This window comes from Eleginops maclovinus, chromosome 17, assembly GCF_036324505.1.
Source record: "Eleginops maclovinus isolate JMC-PN-2008 ecotype Puerto Natales chromosome 17, JC_Emac_rtc_rv5, whole genome shotgun sequence".
NCBI classification, from domain to species: Eukaryota; Metazoa; Chordata; class Actinopteri; order Perciformes; family Eleginopidae; genus Eleginops; species Eleginops maclovinus.
This window is the reverse complement of record NC_086365.1, coordinates 15,264,771-15,289,730: the sequence shown is the minus strand read 5'-3', so window position 1 is coordinate 15,289,730 and position 24,960 is coordinate 15,264,771. Positions and strand designations below refer to the sequence as shown.

The following is a 24,960-nucleotide window of genomic DNA, read 5'->3' as shown; positions in this document are numbered from 1 at the left end:
CAAAGGTCTCTTATTTTGAAATAACATCTCATATATGAGGGATTTCAAAGGTCTCTTATTTTGAAATAACATCTCATATATGAGGGATTTCAAAGGTCTTTTATTTTGAAATAACATCTCATATATGAGGGATTTCAAAGGTCTCTTATTTTGAAATAACATCTCATATATGATGGATTTCAAAGGTCTTTTATTTTGAAACTGTACATCAGAATGTCCTGATGTTCTCTGAGTGACTTCCTGTGATGGCCTTTTATCAACACCAATTTAAATGAGTCACCCAGTGGAAATGGAAAGTTCAATTTTATGATCAGATATGTCTTCATATATGTCTCGTTACGTTGAATAGTAACAGTGACAACAGTCTGTAATTGCATTAAACACCCAAATGTACGACACACGAGCAGGTGCGTGAACGCAGCGCACACCTGTCACTTATTAGGAGTCCAGCCGGGACCCAGGTCTGATAAACACAACATGCTCTCCTTTGCTGGAATAACACAGAAAAAGTAAGGAAATATTCGTTGATTTTCAGTATTATCTGACTCAGAATCAGAGGATTAATCCGCTTTTGTATTTCCAGGAACTCTTTAGAGTTTTCCTTCATCTTTTTCATTCTGGTGCCTCACACCATTTCGCTCGGTGAGTAGCACACATGTTACAGAGTGGAAAATAGTACAGGAATTGTTGCATTTTGGAGACAGTTTGAGTGGTTTTCCCGCAGGACGATGCGATGATATTTCCTTCTCCATCTGCTGGATGAACAACAACCATGTCCTGGAAAGGTGAGCGCGAGAAGCTAGTATTTTTTTTGTCGCGTGCACGTGCAGTCTTCGTTACAGATGAAGCAGAATGGATGCTAATCGACAAATCTGCATATATAGTTCAACCCTAAGAGATCTGATTATATATTCCTGCTTAATTCGGTATGCATAACTGCTGAAGTTGAGTAAATGGTACTTTATACTTCTACTCCACTTTTCAGTTTTGTACATAAAAACCAGAGGTGGAAGAAGTAGTTGATTATATTTCAGATCTTTAATCCAAATCTGCCTAGCAACTAAAGGTATTAAATAAGTGAAGTGGAGTAAAAGTACACCATTTACCTCTGAATTGTAGTGGAGTGGAAGTACAACGTAGTTTAAAATGGAAATACTCAAGTCAAGTACAAGTACCTCAAAATTGTACTTACGAAGTTACTTTACAACACTGCTGAAAGTAAAGTACTCGCTCTGCACAATCACACATTTCAGAATAATATAAGTACAGAAGTATAAATATACTTCAAGTATCCAAAATAAAAGTACTTATGCTAAATGGATACTTTCACAGTATTATTGTTATCATCCTGTTTTTACACACAAGAGCATTTGAGTATTGTTTGTCAATGTGGAATCAAATTTAGATATGAGAAATAGTAATAATGTCTCTTTATATGTTTAAAGTAGATGTAATGGAGTAAAAAGCACGATATTTGCCTCTGGAATGTAGTTCAGTGGATGTGTAAAGAAGCTTTAAATGGAAATACTCCGTTACAGTACAGAAGTGTCCAAAAACAGAACAAAACAACTGTCTTTTTTCCATCTTTTCAGGCAGGAAGTGAGCATATGGCTGAACGACACCGCACTGGGAAACCTCAGGAAGGGGGGGAAAGTCACCTCCCTGACGGTGTCCCCAGGTGTTGAAAACAAGCTCACCCTTCAGTATGGACTCGATGTTGAGGCGTGGACTTTTAGAATCAACCCTCGTAAGTATGTTTTTAAATATCCTTACCGTGTGAAAATCAAAAGCACTTAAATGTGTTTTAACTTTAGGGACAAAGTTCATGAAGATCAGAGGCCGGCAGAAACCCCAAGAGCGACCGACAAGTGGCACCAAGGTCCTCTTTTGTATGTCATATATCAAACTACTACATGTTAGATTCAGTCCATCTCACCCTTGCTTACTGGTTCTGTGTCCAGGGGGTCTTGGAGTTGCTGGGCACCACTGAGGTGTTTGCCTGTGAGAACGGCACGTTGTTCTTACACCAGGACGACAACTTCTTCATTGCAATTGGTGAGATATGTTTGTTTATTCAGTTATTAGTCATCCTTACCTCAGTTTGTTTTCCCTATTCTGCTCATTTTCAGATCTATATTAGTATTTCTGTGACTTGATTAGCCTTTTATAGACCATTTACATGCACAAAAACCTATATAACACACTACAGAAAAAGGGAAAGACCCCCAAAAGCATAATAGGGCCTCTTTGAAGGGGACTATTTGGTTGGGGTTCAGGTTTTTGGATAATGACTTTGGTTGTCTTAATCCTACTGTTTCTAGCTTTTATGCTAAGCTAACCAAACATCAGCAAACACAAGATATGTAAACATATGTTGAATGAAATATGGGTTTTTGTGTCCAAATCCTAATGTTTTAGAGACCTTTAAACTTGGCTCATTGTGAGTCGTCCCCATAAGCAGTCCGTACTACTATGTCTCTATTCGTCTTAAATCCTGCTCATCCCCAGGCCACACAATGCGTCTCCCCGTCAAGCTGGAGTCCAGGAGTCCCTCCATGTTGCTGGTCTCCTGGGTGGAGAACCGTCCATCATCAACCAGCAGCACCAGTCACACTGTGAACCTGTTCCACAGTGAGCTGGGCTCCTACAGCACTCTGAGCATGGACACCACCTCCGACTACCACTACCGCTTCACAGCTCTGGAGTCCTGCACCAGCTACGTGGCCTGTGTGGAGACTGCAGGCGCTCACACCCTCACCTGCCTGTCTACTCTTACTGGTATGCACTGGGGGAAGTACTTTAGTACAAGTATCAGAGTGTATGAATACTCTGTTTCAAGTAAAAGTACAAAAGTATTGGCATCAAAACATACTTGAAGTACCATTCAAAGTACTTATTGCACATATTTGCATAATTAGCATTAACGCTAATTAGCATTATAGCATATGCTGACAATGCAGTTCCAAAATGTCTTTTCCATGATGACAATTTTGTAGTAGTTTTGGGGGTGATTGAGGATGCTGAATCCATTTTCAGGATCAAAAATGGGAGTATTAACCAGAAAATGGCAATATTTGGAGTGATTTTGTTGAATTTTGGGTCGATTTTGAAGTTTTAAAGGACGCTGGATGACTTGTAATGGACGGATATCTTATATTTTTGGAATAATATCTGTTCAGACCCAGGCACGCCCAAAGACTTTGAGGTGACGTCGTTCAACAGCAGCAGCATGTCGTTGGCCTGGGACTGCCCGGAAAACAACAAGTACTCCTTCTACCTCCTCACCACCTTCCACCTGGACGGTAGGAACCACGTCACGGAGGAGGTGCTATCGCTGCACAATGGGAACGACTTTGTGTTCGCGTTGTCCGACCTGGAGCCGTGCGGGAGGGTCCGGTTCGGCCTGCAGACTGTTTGCCAGGCGGGGATCGAGTCGCGCTACAGCAAGATGGTCCTGAACGAGGGGAACTCTGGTGAGACCCTCTCTCTGGTAGGTCCTGTTTCAGAAAGACCATAATGCTCAACGTAACCCCGCCTCTGCTCCTCAGCTCACTCCAGCATCGTGGCGCTCCGTCAGACGGCGTTCGGCCCCGACAACTACACCCTGAGGTGGGAGGTGAGGAACATGTCGTCCGTCGCCTCCTTCAGAGTGTACCACCAGGGGGCGCTGCAGGGCACCACGCTGCTCACCAGCCACACGGTGGGGGGGCTCCTGCCGTGCCAGCTGTATGAAGCCAGCGTTGAGGCGCTGTGTGGGGACGGGGTTCTCCTGAGCACCAAGACCATCACAGCACACACAGGTACTGAAGAGGAGAAAACACACACACACACACACACGCTACTGTTAATACACACTTCCTCTAGCCAGTTTTAGTCCTTTAATAACCGTGTAATAATGGTGGTGTAACATCGGTTTATAGTGGATCAAAATGGGCGTAATAATGGTGAAGCATAGGTGTAATTACAGTTTCATACTGGTGTAAAATGGGGCTAAATACTGTGTAATATGGGTGTAAAACAGGTGTTACTGTGATGTATCATGGGTGTAATAATGGTGATTTAATATGGATTAAAATAGGTGTAATAATGGTGTAGTGGGGGTGTATTACAGTGTAATATGGGTGGGATGATTGTAGAAAAAAGCAATCAATTAATTTCCCCAAATATTTATCTGTGATTAAAGTTCAAACGATAGTGATATTTTCACTTCCTGGCTTCTCAATGCAAGTTTTCCCTTCTCACTGTGTCTTATGCAGCATCTATCCTTGTTTGTCTCCAGGACCTCACGGCGTTACCGAGCTCACGTATCGCTCCAACGACTCCACGGCCCAATGGACCCCGAGCGGCGGCCACCGTCCAGCCGTGGCCTTCTTGTACGAGCTGTCTCTGGAGAACGGTACCGCCATCCAGAGCAGCAGCGTTGCCGACCCTGAGCTGAGCCTCCTTGGGCTGGAGGAGGGGAAGACCTACTTGCTGGACGTGTGGGAGGAGTGTGGCCTTCAGTGGCAGTCGGAGCGTTCCCGTTTGTTTTTTGAGGGAAGCAATGCGTCCTTCGAGATCCTCGGGAGGGCGGCTGCTCCGTCGTCTCTGGACCACGGTCAGCCTGAGGTCCCATCAGCTTCTTTAATTTGATTTAGTAATCATGTTTATTTTCCTCAACGTCCCGCTGTGTTTCCCCCCTGTAGAGCTGATGTTGGATTTCTCCATCACGGTGCTCAAATTGGTCTTACCCTGGTCGCTGCCTGAGGATCTCCAGGATTACGAATCAGAGCCGAGGGCGAAAATGGGAAACATCTTGAAAGATAAGGTGGGAGGATAACTCCAGTCTGCAGATCCAGAAGAAAATACATTTCAAACTGAGCATATCTTCCTCTCAATAGCAACAGCATTAGCGACATAAGCCCACTTCCCTCCTCCTCTCCCTCCTATTCCCCCCACTTCTTCCTCCCTCCTCCTCTTTCGTTAACTCATCATCCTCCTCTTTTCCACTTCCTCACACCTCCTCTTCATTGCCCTTCATCACCTTTTGTCTCCTTTTCTTATTTCTCCTCTTTTTTTCCCTCACTTCCTCTTTCCTCCTCTTCCTTTTCTGCTTCCTCTTCCCTTGGTCATTTCTTCTTCTTCTTCTCTCCATCTGTCCTTCAGCTGGAGGAGCTGTTGAGCGGCTTGGATCCGCCGGCCCGTGTCGAGGTGGCCACCTTTGACCCTGCGGACGACCCGGACAAAACAGAGGTTCTCTTCATGTCTTTTGATGCATCCACAACTGACAAAGACATCCCCCTGCCTGTGGAGGATCAGCTGGACTACATCCGCTCTCTGAACAGAAGTGACTGGACGGTTACAGACGGCGTCCTCCACTGGGACGGTGTGTGTGGAAACCACTCATAGAATTCAAACTCTTAACCTTCTGCTTCATCTTCTGGGCTTTGACTTGCTTTTCAGGTCCGGATCTGTGTGCTTCCTTCCAGGGATACGTGTGTCCTTCTGGTTCGCTGTGCATCAACACGTTCGGCTCGTACACCTGTGTGTGCAAACATGGCCACTACGACGTGAGCTCCGTGTCCGAGCCACTCGCCGCTTCACATCCAGTCTGCACGGGTAAAAGTTTTACAGTCACTTCCTGTCAGAGGGTTTCGAAGTGAAATTGTTCTCAATCTAAAGTCCCTTTCTCTAATGTAACTGTAAGGGCAATAGAGGAACAAGTACTTGGATGCTCTACTAATGCCACATTTAAAGTATGAGGCACTAACGTGACTTCCTGTCAAAATTAAGCCCCGCCCACTCTCCGGTGAAAATCCTTTATCAGAGCGAAGCTGACAATAACAGTGTCTTCATGTCTTAAAGCTGCTGAGTCATATATTGCACCTCAAAACAACAAATAGATCCAGAGGTTCTTTACTTCCTCTCCAGAAAAAAGGAGAGTAAAAGAAAGGATCAGAAATCTCAGTCTCAGTGTCAGCCTGCTGCCTGCCACTCGTCCCCCGCAGACCCACTGAACATCCATCCCCTATTTATTCTCTGTAAGCTGTCTCTGCCGTCTGACCAGACATCTGACCCCATCTCCATATCTCTGGACTCATTAAACCCTTTCTGACCCACAGAGAGATTGTTTTCTGGCATCTCTTTAACATGGGCATTTTGGTTTGAGGGCAGTAAGAGGGAGCAGAGACCCTGTACTCTGTTACAAGTTAAAAAGTCCAAAATGCTGCTCAAGTCAAAAGACAGAAGTATTATCAGCCACACCTACTTAAATATAAACACTCATTCTGCAGAATGGCTCTTTAAAAGGGTTTTATTATTATAAAAAAGTATATTTTCTAACCTCTTTATCATCACAAAATACATGTACGTTTGTCAATATGGAGCCCATTTTAGATAGTACTGAGGAAATGAGTAGTACATACTAGGTTGTTAGTTATAAGACCTTAAAATACAAAATAATAACAATAAATAATCCTTCATTTCTGATCTGTCATTCTTTTTTCTGTATGATTCGTCTGCAACAAATACTCTGACCCTTGTTCCGAAACAGAGAAGGGCCTTTTCAGCCAGTGTCTGGATAGATTGGTGATTGGCGCGATAGCAAAACCCTACCTGAGGTCCTCCATCGGGGGGAAGGTAGACGTGAGGCTGAACGACGGCCGCTGCGACGTGAAAGAGAATGAAATGTTCTACTACTTCCGCTTCTCACGCAGCGCCTGTGGAACCGAGAGGAGGGTGAGCGAGTGATTGGACGGGATTGCATAACCGTTAAAAAATGTTGCTTTCGTTAAGCGTGTGTTTGTGATCCTTTTCAGGTGAACAAATCCCACATCGAAATAAAAAACACTCTGTATGTGACTTTGACCAAAGAGGAGACCATCAGCAGGCGAGATCTGAGGGTCGTGTGGACGTGCCTCTACCCCCGACACTATGTTCGCAACGCTCAAGTCAGGGTGGACAAGGAGTGGTGAGAAGAACATCTTTTTATTTTGCCTCTTTGGCTTATTTAGAAGAGAAGGCATTGCTAAAGAGGCTGTGATTGCACAGCTTAGAGAGCACAAGTGCTACAAAGTGATGTAAACAAAGGGGTCCAATGGAGGCGTTTACATGCACAAAATCCTATACAACACAACAGGGCCTCTTTTAAAAAATGCAGGAAACGTTTTCAAACATTACCTCTTCTGTTTTAGGGTCTCCTCTGTCTCCCTGGTGGAGTTCAACTCCTCCCTGCAGCTGGGTCTGACCATGACCCTGTTCACCGACGAGTCCTACACCTCCAGACACAGCGACGCAGTCACCATTGGTCCGGAAGAGAGCCTGTTCCTCCAGGTGGCGCTGCAGACCAACAACTCCTTTGCTGCAGACGTGCTCCTGCAGGTGGAGTCGTGCTGGGCCACCGAGAGCACCGACCCTCAGGAAATTGTGCAGGGGGTTCTCCTGCAGGACGGGTGGGTTTTATGTTGTGGTGCAGTGGCATGAGAGATATATAAGTGTTTGTTGCTTTGTAGACTTTTAACTGAGCTTTCAGTCAGTTACTTGTGGTGAAATGTACCTGAAAGCCCACAGGACGAGCACCAGCTGTTGAAGCGTATTGTCCTAGTGGCCAAATGGTGTTACTACAACTATCATATCAGTCTGTGATGTCATTTGGCCTGAAAAATAGACAGCGTACACGCTTTTTAAGTTAAATAAACTGGTAAAAAGCTGAATGCGGAGTTATACTGTATCGTTGTCCTCTGTGGTCCCCAGCTGTGCTGTAGACGACACGTTCCACTGGCTGTCTGTCAACGGCCTGGCACAGAGAAGCAGATTCTCCATCCAGATGTTCACCATGCCTAGAGGACTGCCGCTCTACATCCACTGCCTGGCCAACATATGTGGACACCATGAAGAGTGTGCGAAGGTAATCGCTACCCAGAAAGTTCCACCACTACTGTAGTGTGTGTATAAGTGTGTGAGGAAGACTCTCTCATTGAACATCACCAGCTGAGCCAGAGGTGCAGCGGCCAGCAGCGGCCCAAGAGGTCAGCGAGTCAGGTGGGCAGAGCCAAGAATCGAGCCGCCGTCGTGTCTGCCGGTCCTCTGATGGTCAACCAGAAGGGGACGTCAGGAGTCCCGCCGTCCTACTGTGAGTCTAGAGCATGCAGCCGAGCAGAGGATCTGTCACAAATACTTTTACACCCTGATCAGTGGACGCATAGACTGAAGCGTTAGCGTACTTTGTCATCTTTTTGTGATTTCTCTGCGCCGTTTTTCCTTTCTTTACACAGATTAGCCGTCATAAATCCAAAGTGTTGTGCTCTCCACAAATATGAGTTGTTAGCGGCGGTCTGTCCTCGTTAGCGGCGGTCTGTGCTCGTTAGCAGCGGTCTGTTAGCGAAAAATAGCAGACCTCTGCAATGCCCAAATCGACCAATCAGAATCTAGCACTCAACTAAGCCATGTAAAACATTTTGACACAATATTTTAAAATGTGTAATCCTTGTATTTTCATCATTTTTTCAGTACATTTTAATGATTGAATGAATGTATACTGATGGATTGGATCATGATACGACTTCATCTCTCTGCAGGGGCCGACCACATGACGATGATCACCATCGTTGCCGGATCAATCGGCTTTTTGGGAGTTACTGTCCTCACAGTGAGCGCAAGCAAAGCAGTCATGAGCTACTTTGAGCGACTACGGAGGCAATAAAGTGTTTGTAAAAGCGTCTGTGAGTGTGTTAATCATGAAGACTGAGAACTGTACTGATGCAGGACAGCATGACAGGGGGATTCCCTTTCCTGTAGTATAGGTGTTAATGCATTTAAATGATCTGCAAAGGCTCAAATCCCTGTGTACCCTCCAGAGGGAGTCCTGAAACGCCTCCATTGGACTCCTTTGTTTACTTCTGTAACACAGTGACATCACTTTGAAACACCTGTGCTTCCATTGGCTATTGCTCCAACACATTGTACGTGATAGGCTGGGGCGGGACATCTCTGAGCACAGGCAGTGAGGGGAAAATAAAGACCTTTTTTAAACATTAAACACAAATTACAAAAACAGCACACCTCAAGCACACAGAGGAATTCCTCAGAATAAGGTTAGCATTAGCATTAGCATTTTTAATGGGAATTTGTCATACAGGCAGGATATTGTCTACGAAATGTTGCATTTTCCACTTCGATTGCATTATTGGTGATTTCCTACCATAAGGTTACTTCCCAGGTATGGATGCAAGGAAATTGGAAGATACCATGAAGTAAAGCAGAGGTGAAAACTCAAAAAGCAGTTTATATTTCCACAGATTTATATCAAGCAGACATTAGAATAGGTTGTATTTACTCCAGAGAATAGTGCACACACTGTAATAAATCAGAAACAGTCAAACATGAATCTGTGATGAAGAAAGAAGGGAATTATGGTCATGATGGATGGATTTATAAAACAAAACATATATTGAGTATTTGTAATTAAAAAAAAACTGAATAACATTAAAACTTAACAGTTTGTTTCCTTTTTTAAAATTAATGTAATCTACTTGTGTATTTTGTAAGTATTCGGCCACTTACTGCTCCACACACAACACAAGTGGCCATAATGCCTTCAGTCGTGGCGGTCAACTGCCACCAAAGAAGAAGAAACTGGAACCTAGTGGATTTTATTAGGAAATACATCAGAAGAAGAAGTATACTATTTTTACTCCATTTTGTAAAAGATACCAGATTAAAAATCTAATTTACCTTGTTTTAATATACATTTTTCTTTCTTTACCTTATAGTCCAATTGTTGACTTTGATCTGGTTCATCAGAATATTTCTAACAAAAAACACTCAAATTGGAGCAATATTGACCACTATTAAAAATCATTATAAATAAGAACGCAATCAGAAGTATTTTACTAATATATCATTGAAATATAACCGTATTTATTTAAACGATTACAAGTGTGTAATCATTTTGATTAATTTCGTTTTATTTTGTATTACTCCACACTCCGGGCCAATAGGTGGCGATGACGCGCCGACCAATAACCACCAACGAAGAAGACGCTGGCTCCTCCTCCAACAACAATGGCGTCCTCCACGATAGGAGACGGCGTGAGCGAAAAAGGAAAAAAATCAAAAAAGACTAAAGACCAAAGTAAGTAATTCATGTTTCTGAGTTTAACGCTTTCATTTAACAACTCATGAGCCGTTTATTACTAATTAGAGCCGAGTATTGTCGTGTATTTGTACCTTGTTTACATGTGTTTTCCAAGGCACGCATGTATTAGCTTTCACATGAGGTGGAAAAATAGTCAGATCTTGAGTAAAAGTAGAAGTACTCAGATATTGTACTTGAGTAAAAGTAGAAGTACTCAGATATTGTACTTGAGTAAAAGTAGAAGTACTCAGATCTTGTACTTGAGTAAAAGTAGAAGTACTCAGGTCTTGTACTTGAGTAAAAGTAGAAGTAATCAGGTCTTGTATTTGAGTAAAAGTAGAAGTACTCAGATCTTGTTCTTGAGTAAAGTAGAAGTACTCAGATCTCGTACTTGAGTAAAGTAGAAGTACTCAGGTCTTGTACTTGAGTAAAAGTAGAAGTACTCAGTTCTTGTACTTGAGTAAAAGTAGAAGTACTCAGATCTTGTACTTGAGTAAAGTAGAAGTACTCAGATCTTGTACTTGAGTGAAAGTAGAAGTACTCAGGTCTTGTACTTGAGTAAAGTAGAAGTACTCAGGTCTTGTACTTGAGTAAAGTAGAAGTACTCAGGTCTTTACTTGAGTAAAGTAGAAGTACTCAGATCTTGTACTTGAGTGAAAGTAGAAGTACTCAGGTCTTGTACTTGAGTAAAGTAGAAGTACTCAGATCTTGTAATTGAGTAAAGTAGAAGTACTCAGGTCTTGTACTTGAGTAAAGTAGAAGTACTCAGGTCTTGTACTTGAGTAAAGTAGAAGTACTCAGCTCTTGTACTTGAGTAAAGTAGAAGTACTCAGGTCTTGTACTTGAGTAAAGTAGAAGTACTCAGCTCTTGTACTTGAGTAAAGTAGAAGTACTCAGGTCTTGTACTTGAGTAAAGTAGAAGTACTCAGGTCTTGTACTTGAGTAAAGTAGAAGTACTCAGCTCTTGTACTTGAGTAAAGTAGAAGTACTCAGATCTTGTACTTGAGTAAAGTAGAAGTACTCAGATCTTGTACTTGAGTAAAGTAGAAGTACTCAGGTCTTGTACTTGAGTAAAGTAGAAGTACCAGAGTGTAGGAATACTCTGTCACAGTAAAAGTATTCTAAATGTTCCTCCAGTGAAAGTAGAAAGTACTCTCCTCTAAATGTACTTAAAGTAGCGACAGTAAAAGTAGTCATTGTCTGATTGGTCCATTTCAGAATAATATCTCTGATATGTTTTATAATGATTGATCATTAAAGTGTTCTCAGAGCTGGTAAAGGTGCAGCTAGTTTGAATGGCTTTGTATACTGCAGGGTAGCTGCTGGATTTACTGCAGGTGAACTACAGTCTGATTTAAGGGAGATTATATTTACCATCAGTAATCCAGATCTGCCTAGCAACTGAAGGTGTTAAATAAATGTAGTGGAGTAAAAGTACACGATTTACCTCTGAATTGTAGTGGAGTAGAAGTGGGGAACTTGTACAGGAGGCAAAACATGTCATGGTCCTGATGTCTGTGTCCTGCAGTGGATGAATCTGAACTCCTGACGGTTCCTGAAGGATGGAAAGAGGCGCCTTTCACCAAGGACGACAACCCCCGCGGTCTGATGGAGGAGAGCAGCTTTGCCACCCTCTTCCCAAAATACAGAGAAGCCTACCTGAAGGAGTGCTGGCCTCTGGTGGAGAAGGCCTTAGGAGACGTAGTAAGTTATTAAAGCCTGTTTGATTGTAACGGATGCCTGTGAATGCATGAGGAATTCAATAACCTTTGTCAACTATATGCCAGAGTAAACATTATCAAACTGGCTTGTTACCATGTTTGGCCACAAGGTGTCGCTCTTTACTCAGCCATGACCTGAAGTGCAAAATGCAGATTTCCCCCGCAAAATGCTAAAGTGTTGCCAGGAAACAATACATCTGTTGGTCAGAAAGGGTTAACTGAGTCCAGAGATATGGAGATGGGGTCAGATGTCTGGTCAGCCGGCAGAGACAGCTTACGGAGAATAAAGAGGGGATGGATGTCCGGTGGGTCTGCTGGGGGACGAGTGGCAGGCAGCAGGCTGACACTGAGACTGAGATTCCTGATCCTTTCTTTACTCTCCTTTTTTCTGGAGAGGAAGTAAAGAAACCGGAGCTCTGGATCTATTTGTTGTTTGAGGTGCGATATATGTCCTTTTTAATGAAATCCCATGTGATGTTCTAATCTAATGTGTATTATGAATCTTCCCAGCACATCAAAGCCACTCTGGACCTGATCGAAGGAAGCATTTCAGTTTGCACCTCTAAGAAAACATACGACCCGTACGCCATCGTGAGAGCCAGAGACCTCATCAAGCTGCTGGCCCGGAGCGTCCCGTTCGAACAGGTGACCGTCACTGGATGTCCCGGAGGGTTTACTGTTGCTGTTTCGCATTTAAAAACGCATGCCACATGGTAGATTGTGTTCCTTGAATCAACCCTGGAATGCATTTAGAGTTGTACGCTCTTTTTGAGAAATTTGGTGAATTATCCGAGGAAACGCACACTGCATGTTGTAATGCCTCTGCTCATAGTACCTGGACAAGCTTTAATGCTGTATTTATCCTCTCTGAACCATGCTCTGCTTCCAGGCTGTGCGGATATTACAGGACGATATGGCGTGTGACATCATCAAAATCGGCACCCTGGTGAGGAACAGAGAGCGGTTTGTGAAGCGTCGACAGCGGCTGATTGGCCCCAAGGGCTCCACGCTTAAAGTGAGTCCCAGAACAACACGTAGTTCCTCTCAGAGTCGGTGATTGTTTTTAAAATGTTCGACCGCTACCTCGAGAACTCTGTCATGAGACGATGTAGAATAATCAATATCACTTTTTCCTCATCTGAATTTTTCCCTCAGTTTCACTAAAAAAAATGTACTCCATGTGTCACTGGGTGGCAGCATTGCATCGTGTCCCATGAGTTAAGAGCTTTCCCTTTTTCTTCTCCAGGCTTTAGAGTTGTTGACCAACTGCTATGTGATGGTGCAGGGGAACACGGTGTCGGCTCTGGGGCCCTTCAACGGTCTGAAGGAGGTAAGAGCTCTACAACGCCTATAAAGGGTGGCGAAACTGAACCCCACCAGGGGGTCCTGAGGGGAAAACCACCCGTGTTGCCCTAATTAGCATCTGCAGACAATAGCTAAACAAATTGCTTGGCAGATTTGGACAATTTTGGAGGTTATTGAGGATGTTGAATCCCAAGTTTAGGATCCAAAACGCTGTGTTGAGTCCACTTTAACCTTAAAATTGGCCCAAAATGCATCAAAATCAGCCCACCCGGAGCTCTAATATGACCACTCTCTGGTTAAAACTGCCATATTTGATCCTGAAAGTATGAGAAATTGCATTTAGTTTTGCCTGGTGTTGAAATGCCTTGCCTTTAATTATCACACAGAGAGCAGAGGACACCTAAATAATGTTTGTCTCCATCTCAGGTACGCAAAGTGGTGATGGACACGATGAAGAACATTCACCCGATCTACAACATCAAGGTGAGTCTGGCAGAAACCCAGGTATATTCAGATATGTGCAGTCATGCCCGATGATGATGCTTTCCATCCTTGTTCTGGATCTCCTGACTGACACACAAGTCTCTCTGGGTTTGATCGACCTGGAGCTGAGGGCATGAATCAGCACTCAATCTGATCTTAGATTACATTTGAAATACATCGTTATCCAACAAAACCCCGGAGCAGCCATTGTGTGTGTGACGGCTCGAGGACACGGCATGTCACACAGTAAAAGTGATCCCTCTTACTCCTGCTTAACAAGCGCCCCAGGATTTTCCCTATTCCCCTTGCCTTACCGCTCAAGCTGTTGTTACTGTAACGCAGGCAGGAGGTCAACTCAACGTGCTTTACAAAAATGAAAGACATTAACGGCACATGAAATAAATTATACATCACACTTTTCTTTACCTTTACCACCCCCCATTTCCAACCTTCCCTGGGAACCGCCAGACGCTGATGATCAAGCGGGAGCTGTCCAAAGACGCCGACCTGCGCTCCCAGAGCTGGGAACGCTTCCTGCCCAAGTTCCGCCACAAGAACCTGGCCAAACGGCGGGAACCCAAGAAGAAGAGCGTGAAGAAGGAGTACACGCCGTTCCCTCCGGCGCAGCCCGACAACGCGGTGAGGAGGCCCCGCTCAAATCTCATGTGTTATACATTTCAGGGGAAACTGTACATTTATTTTATAATATATATTATCACACGTACGCTCACTAATAAGATTACCACATCATTATTATGATTATTTAAAAGGACGTATTATAAAAAGCCGGTATTTGACTGATCTTCTGGATCTTACTTTATATAAACGGACGTAAAAAGAGGACTGTTTGAACCGTGTTATTGAGACTCTTTATTTTGACATTGATTTGGGTTTTCTGTAGGTTGATAAGGAGCTGGCCACCGGAGAGTTCTTCCTGCGTGAGAGTGTGAAGAAGAGGAAGAAGATGGAAGAGGTCAAGGTGAGTGGATTCCTCTCCTGCTGCTCCAGCTTAACGAGCCTGATGTCTTTAAACTATCCCGTGTCTAACGCTGTAGAGACTCACCTGTCTTTGTTTCTCTCAGGTGAAACAAGCCGAGGCGCTGACCAAGAAGCAGGAAGAGCGTAACAAGGCGTTCATTCCTCCGAAAGAGAAGCCCTTAATGAAGAAAACAGCTAAAGGTATGATCTTCACCTGAGAACCACCACCCTGTTTCTGAGGGTTTCCTGAAGTGCTGATTCTGTGTCTGTAGCTTTAAATGCTAATGAGCTGCTGCTGGCCACGCCCCCTCTGAGAGGTGATTGGTTTAAAAAAACACAATGGTGCTCTAGGAGGAGATTCAGGTGATCAGGTGGGCGGGGCTTACCTTGGTTAGTTATTGGCTAATGGTTGCACAACCCCCCAAAAAAGGGGGACTCACGTTTATGTATAAATATCCCCCCCCCCTGTTTTTGTCCCAGTTTCTACAGAAAGCAAACTGGACATCGAGGCCCTGAAGGAGAAAGTGAAAAAAGCCAAAACCAAGAAACTGGGGGCTCCACCAGTGATCCCAGCGCCCCCCACCATTGGCAACCTAAACAAAAAGCAAAAGAGCAAAACAAAAAACAAAAGATAACTGTGTGTGTGTGTGTGTGTGTGTGTGTGTGTGTGTGTGTGTGTGTGTGTGTGTGTGTGTGTGTGTGTGTGTGTTGAGCTACTTTGTGAGATGAGGATTTCCTGTTGGTGTCACCGATCCAATCCTCCGTCGGTGACACGTCTCCCTTTCTCCTCATACGTTTCCTGGTTTTGTATAGGTGTGAAAAGGCACCGCTCTGCTTCAAACGGATGCAAATGTAAAATTAAAGGAAGGTTTTATAATCAGAATCCGGTTTATGGTTCACTTTTTACGGTAGGGGGGTGTGTTCTCCATTATGTTTCTCCAGGTTTGTGATTGGTCAAATGATGCTGACCCCGGCTTGGGGAGGGGAGGTGAAAATGAAATAAGGTGGAGTGCTTGGAAGAGGTATTGACGGGCCATGATTGGGGCGCAAGCTAAAATATTGCCTAGGGCGGCACATTGGTCAGGGCCGGGCCTGCATCTATATCATACATATCTAATTACGGGGGAGGGGGGGGGGTTAACAGAAACACACCCTATCCAGGCGGTACAGAGTCAACATACACACACATGCAGCTTCACCGTCTGAAACATCAAGAAAGGATCCATTCTAAGCTTTGTACGATGTTTCAGTGCCGGGACTTTAATGTTGATTCCTTCACATTTGGCACAAACATCCACACATTATTAGTTGAAGTGACTTCACAAAGCACCTTTTTAGCCCTGAGACCAGAATTCACTCCATCATAATGACCTACGATTATTAAGGACAGTGTCGTGATGCTGGGAACACAACCCCGAGCGCTGATTCCCTGTAACACATTTGAGATGCCTTTTTATCTATTCCTCCAGACAAAGAGCAGTTCATTGGCTTTTATTTTGAAGTCTGTTTTGTGTTTACCGATGTTCAGTATTGTCTTAGCAGCTGGACAGTTGATAACTCCGTGTTTAATGTAGATTTCATTCCAAACATGCTCTTTTCCGACTCCTGTCTGACGGCTGAAATATGTGGCAAGCAGCGTCCCTTTTAAAGAGGTAAGCAGGTCAAATGAACAGCAATTATATCTCCTAAAAACTGTGGAGATTAGCGTAAGTTAGCTGCCTCTTCATCTGAGCTCCGGCTAAAGGAGACCGGGAACAGCACAGTGGTTCACTCATAGCAGAAGACATTGGGATAGAAGTAGTGCACAGCCAATGCCACGATGAAGGTGAAGACGAGTGCAAGGGGCCGGACTATAACGGGCACATAGTCACTGTTCGCCGGGTCCCAGTCTGGGCTCCATGTGTAACCTGAAAGATGAGACAGATGATGTGAAATGTTCCTTCTTATCTTAAAGCTCCTGAGTCATATATCGCACCTCCAATAACAAATAAATCCAGAGCTCCGGTTCCTTTACTTCCTCTCCAGAAAAAAGGAGAGTAAAAGAAAGGATCAGAAATCTCAGTCTCAGTGTCAGCCTGCTGCCTGCCACTCGTCCCCCGCAGACCCACCGGACATCCATCCCCTCTTTATTCTCCGTAAGCTGTCTCTGCCGTCTGACCAGCCATCTGACCCCATCTCCATATCTGTGGACTCATTAAACCCTTTCTGACCCACAGAGGTATTGTTTCCTGGCATCACTTTAACATTTTACCGGGGAGAATCTGCATTTTGGTTTGAGGGAGAGAGTGGAGTAAACTTCCACAACTTTGTAGCAAATGGATTCTGTACCTCTTGTTGTATAAAGGCTTAGCTTTTTAATGGTCTATAAATCTAAATGATGTAGGATCTGTTGGCAAATATTTAACCAACAGACAGTTTTAAATCAACAGGGACTCTTGACTCACGATGCGTCATTGCTCATATATCTTATCTCTGATCTGAACAGAGATCTTATCTCGTACGTTATACGAGATAAGATATACAATACACAAAGGACTCTACTGTAACTCAAAAGCAATGCCACAGACACTTGTGCACTCTTTTAGGGTCCACTTTTTAAGAAATCCTTTTTTTAAATTGGATTGTCTTTGCTGTGTTTTTTGTATGTTTGGCTCATCTGCAAACACGGATTTTGGGGTTTTATAAATGAAATTTGACACAGCAAATACGGCGTTTAGTGTTGGCATTCTGTCTCATTTGTCCCAAACTCATCTTTGCATCGGGGTTTCAACACTGTCCAGTCCATCCTCCATGCCCAGGAGAAAGAGCTCTACGTGCTGATGTGCTATTGATGTGCTATATGATGTTTTCCTGCCGTGACTTTAGTGTTAATGTAATATTGAGGCGAATTTCACAACTTTATAGCAGATTTAATCGCTGACGTATTTCTAAAAACCAACAACGTTTTTCCATCTTTCGGCCATCACTTACTTTTCTGTGAGTCTCGATCAGGGCTACCTGCAAAGACATTAAGAAAGAAATACTTAATAAAGACTTGTGCAGAAACATTGTTAGGGTTTATTTAGATCCGTCCAAAAGTTTAGGCAATTTTTGAAAAATGTGGGATTTTATTTTCTGAGATTAAAACTTTTTCACAGATTTTTTAAAACATTTTAAATATTAAAACATTTTTAAAGTAAAATCAGATTTTTTTTATCTCAGAACTCCCCAAATAAAATGAAAAAAATTACCTTTTAGATCTTGCAATAATTGAATAGTGACAATCTTACAGAAAGCCAAGAAATACAACGTGGCCTAGGTAAACATTTTTGGGTGATCTGTAACGCAAAAACCAAATTCAAAATGTGGATATACTCACGGCAGAGATTGTCCACGCAGGTGCCTTCACACCCCAAGCAGCCGGACCCTCTCTTATAGGGTTGTCTTCCTCTTACATTACCCCTGCACAATGAACCATTGTTTATATAAGTAAAAAAACTACAACTAATAAATCATAATGGAGACATGTGAAATGGGACAACCCAGTAAGCTTTACAACACACCAGAATAGGAGACCCTAAACGTTACATTAAATATTATTAATATGTCGAGAGAATGTTCCCATGAAACTTCCAAAACCATCGTCCGTACTTGGCTCTCAGTCTCGAGCCCACTGGTTCATCCTTAAACCTTTAAAAGTGATCAACAAATGAGACACTGTTGAAGATGACTAGTCACTGCTTCACAACAGCATGTGGGATTAATGGAACAATACTCTGCTGTGTGTTAGCTCCCAGGTGGCTAATTGTTAATATGTTTGGGACGCTGGAGTTTTAGATAGACTCACACTACTTGTTAGCACAGTCCTGGTTGGTCTTGATACTGTAGGTGAACGTCAAAACAACCTTGCTATGTGGTTGCATTAAAAAGCACCTTCCTTTTTGAACAGGAAACCAGCACTGAAACCTTCTGCCTAACCACAGGAAATATCCGTTTTCAAATGTTGAAAAAACAGGTGACAATGAGGAAACATCCTGCTGGCGTTCAGCTTCATATCAATGTGTAGAGTCAGTACTTTAAAGAGTCCTCTCCTGCTGATGTTCAGGTGTATATCAGTATGTAGAGTCAGTACTTTAAAGAGTCCTCTCCTGCTGATGTTCAGGTGTATATCAGTATGTAGTGAATCTGCTTTAAAGAGTCCTCTCCTGCTGATGTTCAGGTGTATATCAGTATGTAGAGTCTCTACTTTAAAGAGTCCTCTCCTGCTGATGTTCAGGTGTATATCAGTATGTAGAGTCTCTACTTTAAAGAGTCCTCTCCTGCTGATGTTCAGGTGTATATCAGTATGTAGAGTCAGTACTTTAAAGAGTCCTCTCCTGCTGATGTTCAGGTGTATATCAGTATGTAGAGTCTCTACTTTAAAGAGTCCTCTCCTGCTGATGTTCAGGTGTATATCAGTATGTAGAGTCTCTACTTTAAAGAGTCCTCTCCTGCTGATGTTCAGGTGTATATCAGTATGTAGAGTCTCTACTTTAAAGAGTCCTCTCCTGCTGATGTTCAGGTGTATATCAGTATGTAGAGTCTCTACTTTAAAGAGTCCTCTCCTGCTGATGTTCAGGTGTATATCAGTATGTAGCGTCTCTACTTTAAAGAGTCCTCTCCTGCTGATGTTCAGGTGTGTATCAGTATGTAGAGTCAGTACTTTAAAGAGTCCTCTCCTGCTGATGTTCAGGTGTATATCAGTATGTAGAGTCTCTACTTTAAAGAGTCCTCTCCTGCTGATGTTCAGGTGTATATCAGTATGTAGAGTCTCTACTTTAAAGAGTCCTCTCCTGCTGATGTTCAGGTGTATATCAGTATGTAGAGTCAGTACTTTAAAGAGTCCTCTCCTGCTGATGTTCAGGTGTATATCAGTATGTAGTGTCTCTACTTTAAAGAGTCCTCTCCTGCTGATGTTCAGGTGTATATCAGTATGTAGAGTCTCTACTTTAAAGAGTCCTCTCCTGCTGATGTTCAGGTGTATATCAGTATGTAGAGTCTCTACTTTAAAGAGTCCTCTCCTGCTGATGTTCAGGTGTATATCAGTATGTAGAGTCTCTACTTTAAAGAGTCCTCTCCTGCTGATGTTCAGGTGTATATCAGTATGTAGCGTCTCTACTTTAAAGAGTCCTCTCCTGCTGATGTTCAGGTGTGTATCAGTATGTAGAGTCAGTACTTTAAAGAGTCCTCTCCTGCTGATGTTCAGGTGTATATCAGTATGTAGTGTCTCTACTTTAAAGAGTCCTCTCCTGCTGATGTTCAGGTGTATATCAGTATGTAGTGTCTCTCCTGGGACATGTCTCCATGCTTTAATGTTCAAAAAGCTCTTTATGTTTCTCATACTGTCTGTGCTGCAGCTCCTCTTTTCACCCTCTGTCTGAAACCAGAGCCCAGTCTGCTCTGATAGGTTAGCTGGCCGGCTCTGATGTGATTTTTCAACTGGCTTAGAGATGTCCCGCCCCTTTAGCCTATCACAAACAATGTGTTGGAGCGTGAGGGTTCTGTAGTGATGTCACTGTGTTCGGGAACTTTGGGATTTTGGCCTTTGCAGACCGTTTACAAGCACTAAAAATAAATAAATGAATATTTTTTTTGAGATAAATATTGCTTTAAGAGTGATTTTAACTCTGTTAAACTTACGCTGTAGCATAGTTGCACACAAAGATAGCCCCCTCTTTAGAAGAGAAGCTTGTTTTTTTGACACCGCCTGGGCACAGCTGCACGGCACAGCCGACCTTGTAGCTGCTCGCCCAGACAACCTGGAGGATGTTAAAGCAAAGGGTTGAAATCGTGCAGACCAAACATACAGTATAACTTCACAGTCGCTTCCTCTTCCATTGTTGCCTCATGACATCTCTTGGAAACCCTCCCCCACAAACAGTAACAGGAACCATCTCTGTCACTACAGAATACCGTTACTGGTCACACAGAGGTCCAAAGAGGCATGCATAGAATATTAGGGATAGAATTGACCTAGGTACACGTCCAGGTGGACAACAGTAAGTACAGTAACAGTGTTTTTACATTATAGAATAAGTGTAGCATGCAGAAGTAGTGTGAATGTATCCACCTGTGGCAATGGGACTGAATGAAACACCTGAATTCAAAGTTTACGAGAAGTGTCCCAATACTTTTGTCTGTATAGTGTATGCATATACCTGTGTGTAGTGGCCACAGACACCTGAGCAAGTGTTTTGGTCGTAGTTGTAGACTTGTTTTTCATTCACCCAACTTTGGATCGCTCTCACCACGTTGAAATGTGACGGTGGGTAGCCGACCCAGATGTTTTCTCCCACTGAGGAGAAGGTGGGATGCACACGGCGGACTTCTTCGAGGTGTGTGTTGTGTTCAAACAAACAGTTCCTCGCCCACGCTGCTGCAGTGATGGCAAGACCCTCGTCCCATGTCTAATGAACAGAGAATATAAAGCGAGGGACTTCACTTGAGTATTTCCACTTTATGTTACTGTGTACTTTTACTCCACTATGTGATGGAAACTTCTGGAGCAATGGAGACGAAACTCAGAGAGAAACTATGCCATAGCAATACAGACCGAGGAAGGAGAAGATGATGAACTAGGTCAAAGGTTAAACACCTAAGCAAAATATTCCCTAACACACTATATTTACATAATGGCATCTGCACAATGACTACTTTTACTGTCGCTACTTTAAGTACATTTAGAGGAGAGTACTTTCTACTTTCACTGGAGGAACATTTAGAATACTTTTACTGTGACAGAGTATTCCTACACTCTGGTACTTCTACTTTACTCAAGTACAAGATCTGAGTACTTCTACTTTACTCAAGTACAAGACCTGAGTACTTCTACTTTACTCAAGAACAAGACCTGAGTACTTCTACTTTACTCAAGTACAAGACCTGAGTACTTCTACTTTACTCAAGTACAAGAGCTGAGTACTTCTACTTTACTCAAGTACAAGAGCTGAGTACTTCTACTTTACTCAAGTACAAGATATGAGTACTTCTACTTTACTCAAGAACAAGATCTGAGTACTTCTACTTTACTCAAGTACAAGACCTGAGTACTTCTACTTTACTCAAGTACAAGACCTGAGTACTTCTACTTTACTCAAGTACAAGATATGAGTACTTCTACTTTACTCAAGTACAAGACCTGAGTACTTCTACTTTACTCAAGTACAAGAGCTGAGTACTTCTACTTTACTCAAGTACAAGATCTGAGTACTTCTACTTTTACTCAAGTACAAGACCTGAGTACTTCTACTTTACTCAAGTACAAGATCTGAGTACTTCTACTTTACTCAAGTACAAGACCTGAGTACTTCTACTTTTACTCAAGTACAAGATCTGAGTACTTCTACTTTTACTCAAGTACAAGACCTGAGTACTTCTACTTTACTCAAGTACAAGACCTGAGTACTTCTACTTTTACTCAAGTACAAGATCTGAGTACTTCTACTTTTACTCAAGTACAAGACCTGAGTACTTCTACTTTTACTCAAGTACAAGATCTGAGTACTTCTACTTTTACTCAAGTACAAGACCTGAGTACTTCTACTTTACTCAAGTACAAGATCTGAGTACTTCTACTTTTACTCAAGTACAAGATCTGAGTACTTCTACTTTTACTCAAGTACAAGATCTGAGTACTTCTACTTTTACTCAAGTACAAGACCTGAGTACTTCTACTTTTACTCAAGTACAAGACCTGAGTACTTCTACTTTACTCAAGTACAATATCTGAGTACTTCTACTTTACTCAAGTACAAGATCTGAGTACTTCTACTTTTACTGAGCTTGACAGACGGTTATAGGCATGTGACAACAAAATGTTTCGTGAGAAATGCATGAAGTATTTATCCTAGTCGTATTCTGTGCGTGATAATAACTTCCTGTCTTGACAGGATGACAGACACACCTATCCTGAAACTCAAACTGAAAAGGAGTGACAGTTTTCTAACAGTAATTAAGAAACAGTATTTAAGTGTAATTAGGGAAATGTTTAAAAGGTCATGGGTTCTGTCAGTTAAATGTAATTATATGGTTTAATCGATACCAAATGATCCTACTCAAAAGTGTTTCCCAGGTAGTGTGTCGAAAGCTGAATTTCTAAATGAAGACATTTAAATCTATTAGTGTAGCGGGGTAGAAGTATAAGGTAGTATAAAATGAAAATACTCAGGTGTAGTACTTCAAATGTGTATTTAAGTACAGTTGAGTTTTTGTACTGCGTTGCTTTCTGACAATGATTTAGAGCTTAAATGTCTACTCTTTTAGAGGTTTAGAGGTGTTTTACCACCGCCCGTGAGAAAGATGATAATTAGAGACCCAAATAACAATCAAGCATACCATGAACAGCATGTCAAGCGCAGGTGGAATGACGGATGACCGCGCCTTGTTGTGTTCCTCCACACATCCAGTAATAAACTTCTCTGTGGTTTCCTTTGGAAGAGAGTCCGAACACACCCATGAGTCTGTAAGCATCCAGGCCCACAGCAAAATATGCACCGCAGTCACCATGCTGACAAGAAGCAAACGCTCCAGGCGCAGAGCGTGTGGTTCTTGAAAGGCAATAAAACAGGAATTGAACACACAAGAGGAACAGGAAGTGTGTTTCTGTGAAGCTGAAACATTTGGCTGCAATAAAGCGTTTGCATGCAGTGGACATTAAGCATTTTGTCTTTGCGGCACCCCCTAACAACTTTATTTGCACAAGGTGTGAGTTCTCCACTCACACCTTGTGCAAGTAAATAAAAGGTGCTTTTGGTTTCTCATTTCATTCTCCTGTTTGTGTTTTTAGAGATGGCAATGTTGCAGGGGTTAGAAATACTGGTTTTCATCTCAAGGTTTGTGCACAAGTGGACCTTTTGCCATGTATTTCATGTTTTTGCAGTTGTCTTTTTATGTTTCATTGCATTGTAGGACATTAGTGCAAAGCCACACACTCACTTTTCCTACTATACACACTTCCTCCATCCAACCACTATCAAATCTATAGTTCCATTTCCTGTTTATTTTGTACTTACCTTGTTTCTCATTGCAGGCCCTGTTACTTTCTGTCTTTGTGTGTTTGCCCGCCATTCTCAGCGTCTGCCCCGCGCCTGATTGTTGTCACCTGTTGCCCTCATGTTTCTGCCTCCCCTCCCCAGCTGTGGCTTGTGTCGTGATTAGTGTCTTTGTATTTAGTCCTGCTTTCCCTTGTGTTCTCTGTCAGTTCGTTGTCGTCTTCATGTGTTCAAGCCAAGTGTTTTTCATGTCCTGGATTTTTCCTAACTTCGTATTTTTGTAAAACAGCTTTTGGAATGAAGCTCGCCTTTCGTTTGTAACCATACCTGCCTCCCTTTGTTGCTGCACTTGGGTCCTATTTCCCCAAACCCTGACATAATGTACAGTTTGTTGTGGGTTTACTGGGTTATTGACCAGCTGCTCAAAGTGCTTCTGACACTCATTTGTTGTCATCTCTTTCTGTCCTAGGATTATTGCCTTAAATAGCTAACACTAGCCACAAATGTCTTTAACTTCTTTCATTCTCGTTTTTCTTTTTTAGGGACAGCTTAGCAAGAATGAATCCAAAGTTTCCTGTGTGGTGTATTAAAGTGGTGTATTACATCTGTTCATACAGTGGGTTACTCTCTGACGTCATAGGGGGTGCAGAGAGGATGTTGTTCATGGAAATGGGGGGTCATAGGATGTTGCTTAACTATAGCTGGAATACGTCAGGAGGCACCTAGGACTGGACACATGTCACTTGAGTGGAGCACACCTTGTTATTGAACAACACACACTTAGGACACGCACACACATTCATTTTCTCCTATAAATGGTATGCACAAAGACAGTTCGGGGGGACTTCCACAATTGGCTCTGGGAACCCCGTATCGCCCGTGTTGGTGTATGATACTATGCTGTTGTAATAAACCTTATTATGTACAAGCTGGTGTCTCCGGAGACTTCTTCATCATCTTCACAAACATCGCCACCAGATATACTTCACCTGCTCAAATTATTATTCAAAATATGTTCCATTGTGTTTAATGATGGAGTGGAATTGAACATTTAGAGCTGACGTTAAATAGGATTAACCGGTTAATGTCCTAGGTAGTCTATTAGCATTATGTAGCTAACTTGCCACCCCTAATACGTCCATGCTAACAGTAACACATCACTAACGCCACAAGAATTCATACCGAAAACATATTTAGGGGGGGGGGGCACTCATGTGATTGGCTTAGAATGGAGGAGACATTTGATTGGCTATAGATAGAACATATTAGGAATCGGTTGACCCTCAGGGGAGTCTCAAAAAACTCACACACAATGCACAGAGAGCTGTTTGTGTATGGTTCAGAGGTTTGA

At 42.8% G+C, this 24,960-nt stretch overlaps 3 protein-coding genes across 4 annotated transcripts; 2 read left to right on the top strand and 1 right to left on the bottom strand.

The window, feature by feature from the left end:
• The first annotated feature begins 138 nt into the window (after positions 1-138).
• Positions 139-8,696, top strand: LOC134879319 (uncharacterized). The gene is made up of 19 exons (XM_063905771.1): positions 139-509; positions 584-642; positions 725-785; positions 1,593-1,747; positions 1,815-1,879; positions 1,962-2,055; positions 2,509-2,778; positions 3,180-3,473; positions 3,549-3,800; positions 4,280-4,597; positions 4,686-4,807; positions 5,146-5,365; positions 5,443-5,598; positions 6,533-6,717; positions 6,798-6,949; positions 7,173-7,430; positions 7,732-7,885; positions 7,969-8,110; positions 8,556-8,696. The coding sequence occupies exons 1-19, from the start codon at positions 478-480 to the stop codon at positions 8,678-8,680; spliced, it is 3,114 nt and encodes a 1,037-aa protein (XP_063761841.1). The 5' UTR covers positions 139-477; the 3' UTR covers positions 8,681-8,696.
• Positions 8,697-9,976: 1,280 nt separating this feature from the next.
• Positions 9,977-15,484, top strand: krr1 (KRR1 small subunit processome component homolog). The gene is made up of 10 exons (XM_063905704.1): positions 9,977-10,111; positions 11,643-11,818; positions 12,346-12,480; positions 12,725-12,850; positions 13,082-13,165; positions 13,567-13,623; positions 14,092-14,262; positions 14,525-14,602; positions 14,706-14,802; positions 15,082-15,484. Exons 1-10 carry the CDS (start codon positions 10,042-10,044, stop codon positions 15,234-15,236), a joined length of 1,149 nt encoding a protein of 382 aa, XP_063761774.1. The 5' UTR covers positions 9,977-10,041; the 3' UTR covers positions 15,237-15,484.
• Positions 15,485-15,789: 305 nt separating this feature from the next.
• On the bottom strand, positions 15,790-23,740 carry glipr1a (GLI pathogenesis-related 1a). Of its 2 annotated transcripts, XM_063905706.1 has the most exons (7): positions 23,631-23,740; positions 22,954-23,046; positions 20,778-21,026; positions 20,260-20,378; positions 17,960-18,042; positions 17,572-17,598; positions 15,790-16,508 (listed from the first exon to the last, which is right to left on the bottom strand). In XM_063905706.1, exons 1-7 carry the CDS (start codon positions 23,640-23,642, stop codon positions 16,369-16,371), a joined length of 723 nt encoding a protein of 240 aa, XP_063761776.1. In that variant the 5' UTR covers positions 23,643-23,740; the 3' UTR covers positions 15,790-16,368. The 2 variants fall into 2 exon arrangements, with proteins under 2 accessions (XP_063761776.1, XP_063761775.1); XM_063905705.1 differs by lacking the exon at positions 23,631-23,740 and having other exon boundaries at positions 22,954-23,200.
• Positions 23,741-24,960: the final 1,220 nt, after the last annotated feature.